We start from the raw sequence: 14,464 nt of genomic DNA, 5'->3' as shown, positions 1-14,464 counted from the left end.
AAACGGACGATGGTGCTGGCTCATAAAGCCATCTGGAAACAGACTTGCCCCTGCCTCTCTCTTGCTACCTGCAAAAAGTTGGCATTAGTGTTGTGTGTTTGTACGGGTCCTGACAGAGTAACCTAGGCTGTCAGAGTAACCTGACAGAGTAGCCTGACTAGGCTCCTACGCACTCCAGTAATACAAATAACACAGGACAGTAAAGGTAACCACAGCCTGCGAGATGTGGAAGGATGCACTGCGGATGGGATAGGAGACTGAGGAGGGGTGAGTTAAATAAATAAATGAACTGCAGCTACATGGCAATATGGGTCCAGCTGAGGCATTCAGCTTTTCTCAGACAGTGTGCTGGCCGCCCCACCCTCGGCTGGCAGGAAAGGCAGCCCCACACCTGCCTCGCCCTATGTGGAACTCTATTAACTTTTCAACTTCCAGACACAAGGAGCTGCTGGCTTTGTTGAGTTTCCCCCGACAAAGTGGGTGGACTGACGGCTGCATTTGAAAAATGTGGGTCTTGTAGAAGTGGGAAGTCTCTCTGGACACCAGAGAAGCAGTAAGTGAGGCCCACCTAGGCTGTGTCTCCACTAGGGATAAAGGTGGAATTTTACAAGACAAGCGAGCACAAGATAACCATCTCCTGGTGAACTCCTAGTGGAGACAGGGCAGGGGGGGAGTTTTACTTCAGCGATCAGGGAAGTGAGAGAGCAGCTCACTACCAGGGACAATGATCCCTGTTCTGCTGCATTAAACCCTGGGCTTTGTTCATGCTTGTAACACCTGTTTAATTAAAACCCTTGGGAGTAGAGGTCTGTTGGTGAAGGATCCCACCCCCATCATGGTCAGTTAAAGGCTAAGAGAGCTCTCCCGCCACTCCTCCGAATCATCCAAGGAGCCCTGGGCAGTCTGGGCATTTCCACCTGTACATAAGAGCAATGAGTTGGGTGTATTCCTGTTGCTGTCTCATGCTGGATCCCCCTAGCAGGGATCTCACTACGAACACTCCATCTTTCTTCTACTGTAGGCGCTCTCATTACACCACTTGGGCTATGCTTCGCTGGGGGAGGGTGGGTTGCCCTGTACTGAATGAGGTAAGAATTCTGACTGGCACCACAATACTCGCAATACCATCACAGGCCTTGTCTCCCAGCCACCTCTCACAGGTCTCTGTCCTTCAAGTCCCAGTGATCGTGAGAATTTCAGCACTCATTTCAAAAGAGGACGTTTCTGGCCTCCAGGCTGAGGAGGAAAGCCAAGTAGGGTGATGCAGGTGCAACCTAAAGGCTCCAAACCCAGAAGGCCAACAGAAAAGAGCCCAAACTTACTATTATTAGTCTTATGTTTTTAAACCGATCTCCTGATTTTGGGGGGCTAGCTCATGATGTTTGAGTGCTTGGGTCTCAACTGGAGCAATTCTGGGCACATGGGCAGAGCACAGCCATGCCCCAGCCCTCCCTGACTGCGCCTGGCCCAGGATTGGGGTGGGGAAGGAAAGTGACTGTGATGTTACGGAAGCATAGGCCCCAGGAAGGGACACGCCTTGTCAGGTAAGGGGTGGGATTCCCTGCCTGCTTCCAGCGGCCTTTTATACCTTCTCGCTTTTATTCTCAGATGATTTACTGCAGCGGCCCTTGGAGAGAAGTTTAAAGCAGAACTGTAAGTAAGGCCTCGCAGCTCTGAAGAGAACAGGAAAGTGCATTAGTAAATGCAACGTTGTATACTAGCAGCATGGGGGAACGTGCTGCCTCATCAGCACAGAATAGTCCACTAGCCCCCATGGACACCAGGAATCAGCGTCAGGTTTGTCACAAACACACACGCACACATGTGCAGATGCATTCACGCAGGCACACTTTTGTCACACCCTCCCTGTCTCGATCACAAGTTCCCCCAGCAAGAAGCCGTCCTCTCTCCAACCACAACTGCTGCCTTGCTCCTATTGGAACTGTACAACAATTGCAGGTACTGAACCCAGGGGAGGAGCTGCAGGGAACATCACAGGACATTCTCCCCTCCACTCAGAATCAGGAGGCTACCAGGCACACTCCATCCCAAGGCCAGGGCCCAGCAAAGCAAAGGGACCTGGTGTGGGAGTGTCACTCGTTCTCCCTGGTTCCCGGGGGGGAGGGAGGGGAACGTTTTGCTCAGTTCTTTCTGCTGCGTGGCTTGAGCATTTCTGTGCCTGTTCGGGAGCAGCCAGGTGGCCACAGTGTGGGCAGCTGAACCCAGGGACCTGGAGCCACGATGGCCCCGCTGCACAACGGCCCTGGACATCCCAGGGCCACTGCTTTCGGTAGCTGTGGCGCATGGAGCTTTAAAAACCACACACACACACGCACATGTGCACGCACGCACTCCCCACTTTCTGATCTGATTAGGATCCAGGGAGTGGCTGTGACAACCTGCTGCTTTGTGAAGTTGCTTGGGGCCTGATCTCCAGAGGTGCTGAGCACCTACAGCCCCCACTCCCCCCTGCCGGGAGATGCCTGTGTTCAGCAGCTCTGACATTTAGACTCTTGCTGCCTTGCGAAACGCCAGTGCTGACACAGCACGCTGCATGCTTAGTACAGCTCCAGCCGTCTACCCGGCAGCATCTCTGGACCGGTAGAACACAAGCCTTTGGGGACCGCGTACAATGTGATTGACAGGCGATCTCCTCCACCCCGGTCCACATTTGAAAGCTGAAATTCCCAGTCGATCGCAGGCCACTGCTGCCTGCCCGGGTGCGGTGGCATGGCCCAAGGCAATGCAGGAACCCTTCCTCAAGGGCTGTGCCCAGAGTGTGGTGAGAGGCAGCTGCTCCTGTGACACCGGTGTCCTGGCCCCTCCCTGTGCAACCCCCCAAGGCTCTGCTTTCTCCCTGGGCCTGTTCACTAGTCACTTGCCACTGCTAGGAGAATGGGCGACGCCAAGTGCTCCAACACCAGCATGCAGATGGTGCACAGCCCTTTCCTTCACGCCCAGCCCGCACTAGCCACAGAGGCCTGGGAAGTCACTGGAAGTTATTCCTGGGAATCCAGTGGGCTTTTCCCAGAGCCACCAGCTATGCCAGGGTTGGTTTGGAACTATGGCATGGGTGAGGAGTGGCTGACCCAAGGCCCAGGTGAGGCGCTGGCTGGGGGCAGAGGGACACAGACAACATTAGTTGGTGTATTTAATGCTGGTGGATGCTAGGCGCTGGGCAGTTGACATCACACAGCACCCTGGTGGCAAAAGCTATAAACCACTACCAGCCAGGTGCCCCCTAGGCCCAGTTAGCTGGAAGTGGAGGGCCCTGGGTCTCAGTGCCCTTCACAAAGCAGTACTCTGGCAATGCACTGAGTGGGTATGCATGTGGCTCCGTGACTAGCTAACTCAGGGGAAATCAGAGCACTGAGATTCTGGCCATTTCTTTTCTAGAAGGATCTTTAGTTTTTCTTTAGTTTTCACCCAAACCATGCAGAGGGAGCGCCAGTTAGCAAGGGCAGAAGCACCCCTAGCCCAGTGGGCCCCAAACAGCTCACCTGGTACTGCAGCACAGTGCTGGGCACAGGACGACACCTTGCAGGGGCACTTGAACCAACAGCCTTGTGGCCCTGATCCAGACATGAGTGAACGTAAGAGAGACAGGACGCCGCTGCACTTCGTGCGCTGTAGTGCTGCTATATGAAGCTTAATAGATCCCAGCCCAACACAGCATCTGTATGATTGGAGTTTGTCTAGTCCCTCCCCTCAGTCAACGCTTCCCTGGCCCACACAGTGTACGGGCTGAAAAGCGTCCTCTGCCCCTGGAAAATCCCTCAGTTTTCAAAGCACCGCCTGACATGCCCCCACAAGCTGCTCCTGTGTTACACTAGAGCTGAGAATGGAGATTAGTCTGCAAGGGTAAAACTCCTTCCAGGAAAGCTATTGATCGGAACACCCCAGCAGTAGAAACCCAGGGAACCCAGAGCGAAGGTGTGCATAAAAGGGAGCAGCCACCTGACATGTGGAAATACACAACAAAAGTCCCCAGCCAAGCAGCACTCTGCCTCTAGCAACCGCTGAAGGAAAACCAGCCCCTCAAACCACTTTCTCCATACTGAGCACTTTCAGCTCCTCCAAGACCATGCACTGCACCTTGCCAGACCCTTAGCATTGCACGGCTGAACCTAACACATAAAGTCCCGAACTCCCAATCACACTGTACACGAAAGGCCAGCACGCCCCATTCCCATTACGGCCCCATAGCCACCAATCACACCAGGGTCATTAGATATGCAGCGCACAAGTGTCTTCCATCTGCATACAAACCTCTACCCTGGAGCATGAAATCGTAGCACTTTGAAGACAAGAGCAAAGCGCACCAGGGTGACAAAGCATCACACACTGCTGAAGAGAGGAGGGAACCCGGTGCGGGGAGGGGCACATTTCCTAACCTCCACCCAGGAGCTGTAGCAGTGCTGGGCCTTCTCCAAACACCAGGGATGTGCAGCCAGCGGGGATGGGATGTTCCAAACCCCTTGAAAAACTGCTTGATCCAAACCCAGCTCATCTGACAAAGCAGGTGAGCAGGGAGCAAAGCGAGAAGGAGGCATGCTGCTGTTACTGCGACTTTCCAAACTTCCTGCTCCACCCCGGGATTCTTACACTCACGGTGTGTGATGGGTCCTACTGCAGGAGCCCCCATCACACGCCAGATGTTTGCACAATAAACCCCTGCAAACCACGACAGAAGGGCCTCTGCGCTCAGAGCGTGACAGCCTGTGGCAATGCAGCAATAACGTCACACATTCTGCACTTGCTGACCCGGTCTGAACCAGTCCAGTGATACCAGAGTAAAACCAGCCTCAGGGGAGCCCCTCTGTGCTCAGGGCTGATTGCTGAGGTGCCGGTACCAGCGGAGGCCCGGGTTTCACGCACTCTGCGGTAGGAGGACTGTCTATTCTCGCCCAGCGAGGCAGAGTGGACCGGCTCACTGCCCACCTGGCTCCTTGGCATGGGCGGCATGGTACAGGTGAGGGGTTTAACTCTGCCCTCCGGGGAGCTGCCCCAGGCCCGAGTGCAGGCCAGCCCCCTGTCTGTGCCCCCGCATAGCGACAACCCCGTGCACGGCCCAGGGCGGCCCAGACCGACCGACGCCCAGGACTCAGCCCCACGGGCCCAGCCTGCCCCGGCCTCAGCACTCACCGAAGGTCGTGAGGTAGAAGGAAGCGTCCAGCGGGTCGGCCCGGCCAGCGCAGAGCGAGACCCTGCGGACGTCGCCGGACTCCATGGCCGGGGGCCCAGCCGGCCTGTGGTGGGGGAGCTGGGGGTGCCTGGCAGGAGCCTCAGCAGCCAGTTAACACGGGCAGCGCGCAGCCCGCACAGAGCCCAGCCTCCTTCCAACTGCCCGCCCGCGTTTGAAGAGCACAAAGGGCTCCGGCAGCCCATTGGCCAGGCCGCTCTGAATGGGGAGCTGCACCTGCCTGAGCAAACAAGGCCCTGGCCACACACACACACGCTGATGTACACAGAGAGAAACTGATACACACAGAGAGACATACACACACACTCTCTGTAACACACACAGAGACACTGACACACACACACACTCTCATACACACACAGAGAAACTGGTACACACAGACACTGATACACAAACACTCACACATACTCTGATACACACAGAGACACTCACACACAGAGACACTGACACACACACACACACTCTCATACACACACAGAGAAACTGGTACACACAGACACTGATACACAAACACTCACACATACTCTGATACACACAGAGACACTCACACACAGAGACACTGACACACACACACACTCATACACACACAGAGACACTGACACACACACTCTCATACACACACAGAGAAACTGGTACACACACACACTGATACACAAACACTCACACATACTCTGATACACACAGAGACACTCACACACAGAGACACTCTCATACACACACAGAGAAACTGGTACACACAGACACTGATACACAAACACTCACACATACTCTGATACACACAGAGACACTGACACACACACACTCTCATACACACACAGAGAAACTGGTACACACAGACACTGATACACAAACACTCACACACTCTGATACACACAGAGACACTCACACACAGAGACACTGACACACACACACTCTCATACACACACAGAGACACTGACACACACACACACTCTCATACACACACAGAGAAACTGGTACACACACACACTGATACACAAACACTCACACATACTCTGATACACACAGAGACACACACACAGAGACACACTGATACACATACAGACACACTGATACACACACACACACAGACTAACGCGCACACACACTGACACTGGTGATACATACAGATACTGATACACACACAAACATAAATATAGATACTGATACACTGACACACACACACACTGTGATACACACTGACACTGATAGACACAGATGCACACACGCACTGACACTGGTGATACATACAGACACTGATACACACAGAGATACACAGATATACACTGACACTCTGATACAGATACACTGATACACACACTGATACACGCACATAGCTATTCTGATACACACACAGAGACATGCTGATATACATACACAATGGCACAGTGATATTCACAGACAAATTCTCATTCACACTCTAGTACACACACAGACATTCTCATACACACACAGAGACACACACACTGATACACTGACACTGATATACACACAGACACTCTGATACAGACACACACTGACACTCATACACAAACACACAGAGATATTCACTGACACTCTGATACACACAGAGACACTCACATAGACACACTGATACACACACACTGATACACGCCTACAGTTATTCTGATACACACAGAGACACACTCTGATACATACATACTGCTACACACACTGATACACAGAAACACTGATACACACAGACACTCTGACATACATACACACACACTGACACTCTCACACAAACTCTGATACACACATTGACCCTCTGATACACACACACACACTAATACACATACACAGTGATATACACACACAAACTCTGATACACACCCACACACACTGATACACACACACACACAGAGACACACACTGATGCACACACTGACACACTCACATACATAAATTCTCATACACACACTCACACATTGATATACATACACAGACACTCTGATACACACACAAACAGATACACACACTGACCCCATAATATACTCACACAGAGACACTCTGATACATACACTGACATACACACACAAACTGATACACACCCACTGATACACACAGTGACCCTCTAATATACACATACACAGACTCTCATATACACACAAATTCTGATACGCAGACACACTGATACACACATTGACCCACTGATATACAGACACACAGACACTCTGTTAGACACACACACTGACACAATAATATATAGACACAAATTCTCATACACACACACGAATACACATACACTGATATACACACACAGAGATACTTTCATACGCATTGACACTGGTATACCCAGACACCGATACACACACATATACTCTGATATATGCACTGACACTGATATATACACACACACTGATCTACACACAAAGACACTGATACTCTGATATACAGATTTACACACTGACCCTTTGATATATACACATACACTGACACTCTGATACACACACACTCTGATACACACACTAACCCTCTGATATACATACTGACACTGATAGACACACACACTGATGCTCTGATCTACACACAGAGACACTCTGATACACACACAGATTTAAAACTGACCCTCTGATATATACATATACACTGACACTCTCATACACACACATTCTGATTTCCTGGATTCACACACAGACACCATGCTTGCAAGCCGGGCAGCACTGCTGACTAAGGGCACCAGGGTGCCAGATATCAGGGGGATAGCCGTGTTAGTCTGTATCCACAAAATGTGTGTTTTTTACCCACGAAAGCTTATGCCCAAATAAAACTGTTAGTCTATAAGGTACCACCGGACTCCTCGTTGTTTTTGTGGCACCAGTGTGAGTATTTATTGATCCCAGACATTCTGGGAGGCAATGGCGGATTTAGAGTTAGTGGGGCCCTGTGCGCAGCTTCATTTTTGGGGACCCAGCCAAGAAAAAGAACATTCTTATCTCCCCCGCCCTGCGGCATGGAGGGAGGGAGGCAGCGCAGGTAGGAGCTGCCTTAGCCCTGCTGCGCTGCTGCTGAGACGTCTCTGCATCCCTTGTGGGGAGGGGAGCAGCAGCTCTCCTTGCGCTGCCCGGCGTGGGGGCAGCGCACAGAGCCACCACCCCACCCCCCGCCGCTAGGGGGATGCAGAGACGTGCCAGCAGCCAGCCGCTTCCAGGAGCCATGTGGGGCCACCAGCCACGGCATGCAGGCAGCCTGCCTGCCTGAGCCCTGCTGCACCACTGGCCGGGACTCGGGGGCAGATTGTCAGATGAGATTTGTCCTGCATTTTGGGGGCCCCCTGTCATTGGGGGGCCCATGCTACCGCACAGTTTGTTTCATGGCAAATCCGCCTCTGCTGGGAGGGGCTCAGAGCAATGGGGTTTGTTAGTGGCAAGGGAGCCAGCCCTGGCTGCTGGCTGCTGTTAACCAGCTGGCAGAAGGGTTGTACTGAGGATGGCCTTTGCATTCTCTGCCCTTGGGGAGGAGGGGAGCTGGCCAGCTGAGGTAGTGACTATAATGTAAAACAGTCCATTGTAACAAGCAGAGTCCTAGGGAGCCCAGCCCAGCCCCTGCCCTCGGGCAGCGCTGCCTGCTGCCATTTCTCACTCACTACCTACGGTAGCAGATGGCAGGGGTTTCCTCTTCTGTCAAGGTACAGGATACTGAACTCAGACCTCGGGGACAGGACCACTGACGCCAGCTTTACCTGCGACAGCTGAGAACAACTTCCTGCCATAAGCCAGGCCAGGAGAAGGGAAAGGCAGAGATGCTTTTTAACCCTAGCTTCTCCCTCTCATTTCCCTTGGTGGCTATGTCTGCACTGGCGATTGTTCTCCCTGTTGTTACCAGAGGCAGAACTCCACCCACGCTAGCATCAGAAGAGGCTGCAGCGTAGACGGGGCTCCGGCGACTTTGTACCGCGTCAGCTGGCTCTGCCCAGGGAGGGGGTTAGACACCATGATGGTCAAAACGCTTGTGTCCAGCCTACGCCAGCGCTGCACCTGGTGCCGGGCTAACAGAGAGGCTTTGTCTCCCCCTAGTGGCTCCACAGAGGGTTATGAGGCTGTGTCCTAGAGCAGTGGTCTCCAAAGTGGGATGCGTGCACCCCAGGGAGGTGCGCAAGACCATCCATTGGGGGCCACGGCTGGAGGAGCGCTGCGGGAACAAACAGGGCGGCGTGGCCAGAGGAGTGCCGCCGGAGGAAAAGAAAAACAAAAAAGAAAGGGCAGCCGGAGGAGCTGCGCCCTAAGATTGGCCAGAATGCCGCCCCTTACAGTGTGCTGCCCCAGACACGTGCTTCCTATGCTGGTGCCTGGAGCCGGCCCTGCGAGGTATCCTGAGAGAAGAGTGGGAGTTCGACAACGTGGAGGGGTCAACAGTGACGCCCTCACTCGTTTGTTCGCTTTCAGCATATTGCGACGTATTGCAGTTTACATGTGCCCGGTTAGGTGGATTTACGGATTATATTATCTAGTTTTAACTAAACTAACCCCTCTCAAAATGGACAAGTGGCTTAAGAAGATTCCTGCAAAGAAACCGCGGATTGAAGATAATACTAATAATGCAAGCACAAGCAGACAACAAGAAAATGGCAGAGCTGACACTTCTCCTACTCCTAGTACGAGCTCTTCATCAGCCACGTTACGAGGTAAAAACAATGACGATCTAATCAGATCTGACAAGAAGTTGGCCCAAAAATTCGAAATTATCAAGAAGACTATCTGAAATATAGATTTACATCCACTATCATTAACGGTGAACTTCGCCCTAAGAGTATATTGTGCCTTGAGATATTAGCTAATGAGAGTATGAAGCCATCACAATTAGCAAGATATTTAAAAACTAAGCACCCAGTACATGAAGACAAACCTCTACAATTTTTTCAGCGACATTTAAAGTCATGCGATACTCAATCCAGTACTTTACAAAATTTCACTAAACTTAATGATAAATGTTTAGAAGCCTTGTCAAGGTTCCTCCCCCACTCTGAACTCTAGGGTACAGATGTGGGGACCTGCATGAAAACCTCCTAAGCTTACTTTTACCAGCTTAGGTTAAAACTTCCCCAAGGTACAAATTAATTTTATCCTTTGTCCTTGGAATATCCACTGCCACCACCAAACTCTAACTGGGTTTACTGGGAAATGTAGTTTTGACACGTCTTTCCCCCCCAAATCCTCCCAACCCTTGCACCCCACTTCCTGGGAAAGGTTTGGTAAAAATCCTCACCAATTTGCATAGGTGACCACAGACCCAAACCCTTGGATCTGAGAACAATGAAAAAGCATTCAGTTTTCTTACAAGAAGACTTTTAATAGAAATAGAAGTAAATAGAAGTAAAGTAATCACCTCTGTAAAATCAAGATGGTAGATACCTTACAGGGTAATTAGATTCAAAACATAGAGAATCCCTCTAGGCAAAACCTTAAGTTACAAAAAAGACACACAGACAGAAATAGTCATTCTATTCAGCACAGTTCTTTTCTCAGCCATTTAAAGAAATCATAATCTAACACATACCTAGCTAGATTACTTACTAAAAGTTCTAAGACTCCATCCCTGTTCTATCCCCGGCAAAAGCAGCATATAGACAGACACAGACCCTTTGTTTCTCTCCCTCCTCCCAGCTTTTTAAAGTCTCTTATCTCCTCATTGGTCATTTTGGTCAGGTGCCAGCGAGGTTACCTTTAGCTTCTTAACTCTTTACAGGTGAGAGGATTTTTCCTCTGGCCAGGAGGGATTTTAAAGGGGTTTACCCTTCCCTTTATATTTATGACAAGCCTCTTTTGAGGTTTCTTACTTAATAGCGAAAGACAAAAAACCACATACCATTGGGGAATCACTTCTTCTTCCTGCCGCGGTAAAAATGGTTGAAATAATACACAGAAAACAATATGGCGACAAACTAAAATGCATTCCTTTGTCAGCAAATACTGTTGGAAGACACCTAGAAACCGTTGCTGAAGATTTGAAGAAACAAGTATTAGAACAAATTACGCAGTGTGGGAGGTTTGCTACATAGTAGGATGAAAGTACAGATGTTTCTAACGTGTCAGCTTATGGTATTTGCTAGATTCTGTTTCAATAATGAAATACACAAAGAACTACTTTTTTGTGAGCCACGAAGGGAAAGATGTACCGGAGAAGATATATTCTCAACAGTAAATGACTTCTTTAATAAAAACAGTGTTTTATGGAAAAACTGTGTAAGTGTAACCACTGATGGAGCGGCTGCTTTGACTGGAATAAAAAAGGGATTCCGGGGTAAGGTTACAGAGATAGAACCACACGTGAAATTCATTCACTGCATCATTCATAGGCAAGCTATTGCAGCAAAGAAGTTGGAGCCAGAAGTGCACAAAGTGCTACAGGATGTCATCGATGTGGTTAATTTTATAAAAACAAGACCTTTAAATAGAAGAATCTTTACAATACTTTGTAATGAGATGGGGAGTGACCATGAAAATCTTTTGTACCACACAGAGGTTTGCTGGTTATCTCTTGGCAAAGTGCTTAAAAGAGTTGTCGAACTTAAAGATGAGTTACACATTTTTCTTTTACAAAAAGACAAGTGTTCCAAATTTGCTGACCTTTTCTGTGATGACAAGTGGCTGTCAGTAGTATGCTACCTAGCAGATATTTTCAAAAAAATAAACACACTTAATCTGTCCCTTCAAGGTAAAGGTGACGTTTTAACAATGAGTGAGAAAGTAACTGCTTTTCTAAAGAAACTCGTGCTATGGAGAGAGCATTTTGAAAATGGATGTTTGGAAATGTTTCCATCGTTATGTGATTTTGTTGCCGAAAATGATGTAAGTGTGTCACCTATAAAAACTCTCATATCTGCACACTTAAAAAACTTGGAAACAGAATTTTCTAACCTGTTTAAAAATCTTCCAAATGAAGAGTTTCAGTGGGTTTTGAACCCATTTGTTAAAAATATAAAAATGCAACACCTTCCGATTAGTTTGCAAGAACAACTATTGACATCAGGGAAGATGGATATTTACTAGCCAAATTTCAACAAAACCCTTTGCGTAATTGGTGGCTGGGATTGAAAAATGAGTATCATGATTTAGTAAGTGCAGCCAACAATGCACTTCTTCCCTTTGGATCCATGTACCTTTGTGAGGCATCTTTTTCAGCTACGACAGCCATTAAAACCAAGCATCGAAATAGACTGAACTTAGAGCCAGACCTTCGAGTTGCTGAATCACAAAGTGTTAAACCAAGATTTTCAAAAATAACGAAGTATAGTCAATCACATTGCTCTCACAAAAAATATTATTATTAATAATAATTTTTAGTGAGCAAAATGTTTTTGTACCGTTAATAAAATAAAATAAATATTTTTAGGGTTAGGGTTAGAGCAGCGAACAGCACAGCAGCTAACAGAAGGAGTTCGCCTGGGAGTTCGCCCGGGGAGAGTCCACTGAGGCTTACATCTTGCCGGCTTCTCTGAGTAGTCACTGCAACTCCTGAGGAAGCTCGTAGAAGGAAGGTAATATGGATGGGGAGTGTTCAGCTGTTCTGACCTGCACTGGATGTGCCATGTTTGTCTTTCTTCCACAGGAAAGAAGCAACTTTGTCTGTACAAAGTGCAAGCTGGTCTCCATATTGGAAGAGAAGGTTCAAGGTCTGGAGCAACAGGTATCGACCCTGCGTTGCATAAGAGAAACTGAAGATTTCCTGGACAGACGTCAGGATATGCTTCTATGGGCACAAGGTTCTGAAGATTCAGAGCAGGCTGCGCAGCGGGGACAGGAGGACGGTGAAGAAATTTGGCATCATGTGACCTCCAGAAGAGAAAAGGGGAACGTCCATGTACCAGCAACGCAGATACAGGTAAGTAACCGTTTTCATGTTCTCTCCACAGGTACTAATGCAGAGAGTGGACCAGATGATACGTCTGAGGGAAGGGAGCAGAAGGAGACTCCGCCAATTGGAAGGCATGAGATGCACTGTCCTAGGGTTGGGGGTTCCACGACCACCGCTCCCAAGAGAAAGAGGCGGGTCGTGGTGGTCGGACACTCTCTCCTCAGGGGACTGAGTCATCTATCTGCCGCCCCGACCGGGAAAACCGAGAAGTCTGCTGCTTGCCAGGAGCTAAGATTCACAATGTGACGGAGAGACTGCCGAGACTCATCAAGCCCTCGGATTGCTACCCCTTCCTGCTTCTCCACGTGAGCACCAATGATACTGCCAAGAATGACCTTGAGCGGATCACTGCAGACTACGTGGCTCTGGGAAGAAGGATAAAGGAGTTTGAGGCGCAAGTGGTGTTCTCGTCCATCCTCCCCATGGAAGGAAAAGGCCTGGGTAGAGACCGTCGAATCGTGGAAGTCAACGAATGGCTATGCAGGTGGTGTCGGAGAGAAGGCTTTGGATTCTTTGACCATGGGATGGTGTTCCAAGAAGGAGGAGTGCTAGGCAGAGACGGGCTCCACCTAACGAAGAGAGGGAAGAGCATCTTCGCAAGCAGGCTGGCTAACCTAGTGAGGAGGGCTTTAAACTAGGTTCACCGGGGGAAGGAGACCAAAGCCCTGAGGTAAGTGGGGACGTGGGATACCGGGAGGAAGCATGAGCAGGAGCGCGCGACAGGGGAGGGTTCCTGCCTCATACTGAGAAAGAGGGGCGATCAGCGGGTTATCTCAAGTACCTATACACAAATGCACGAAGCCTGGGAAACAAGCAGGGAGAACTGGAAGTCCTGGCAAAGTCAAGGAATTATGATGTGATTGGAATAACAGAGACTTGGTGGGATAACTCACATGACTGGAGTACTGTCATGGATGGATATAAGCTGTTCAGGAAGGACAGGCAGGGCAGAAAAGGTGGGCGAGTTGCATTGTATGTAAGGGAGCAGTATGACTGCTCAGAGCTCAAGTATGAAACTGCAGAAAAACCTGAGAGTCTCTGGATTAAGTTTAGAAGTGTGAGCAACAAGGGTGATGTTGTGATGGGAATCTGCTATAGACCACCGACCAGGGGGATGAGGTGGACGAGGCTTTCTTCCGCCAACTCGCAGAAGTTACTAGATCACACGCCCTGGTTCTCATGGGAGACTTCAATCACCCTGATATCTGCTGGGAGAGCAATACAGCGGTGCACAGACAATCCAGAAAGTTTTTGGAAAATGTAGGGGACAATTTCCTGGTGCAAGTGCTGGAGGAACCAACTAGGGGCAGAGCTCTTCTTGACCTGCTGCTCACAAACCGGGAAGAATTAGTAGGGGAAGCAAAAGTGGATGGGAACCTGGGAGGCAGTGACCATGAGATGGTCGAGTTC

At 49.6% G+C, this 14,464-nt stretch overlaps 1 protein-coding gene across 4 annotated transcripts in view; it reads right to left on the bottom strand.

The window, feature by feature from the left end:
• The window catches only part of RGS3 (regulator of G protein signaling 3), a 242,348-nt gene that overhangs the window by 186,078 nt on the left and 41,806 nt on the right, over nucleotides 1–14,464 (bottom strand). Inside the window, exon 1 of one of the 4 annotated variants that reach the window (XM_074973670.1) lies at nucleotides 5,146–5,349. The exons of the other annotated variants lie outside the window; for them this stretch is intronic. Coding sequence (XP_074829771.1) covers nucleotides 5,146–5,230 — 85 coding nt within the window. The 5' untranslated portion in view covers nucleotides 5,231–5,349. Of the gene's footprint in view, nucleotides 1–5,145; nucleotides 5,350–14,464 lie in introns of those variants that run through there. 4 annotated transcript variants of the gene reach the window in all.

Source organism: Natator depressus, chromosome 16 (genome assembly GCF_965152275.1).
Source record: "Natator depressus isolate rNatDep1 chromosome 16, rNatDep2.hap1, whole genome shotgun sequence".
NCBI classification, from domain to species: Eukaryota; Metazoa; Chordata; order Testudines; family Cheloniidae; genus Natator; species Natator depressus.
The sequence above is the reverse complement of the archived record's forward strand: the minus strand, read 5'-3'. Positions and strand labels throughout refer to the sequence as shown.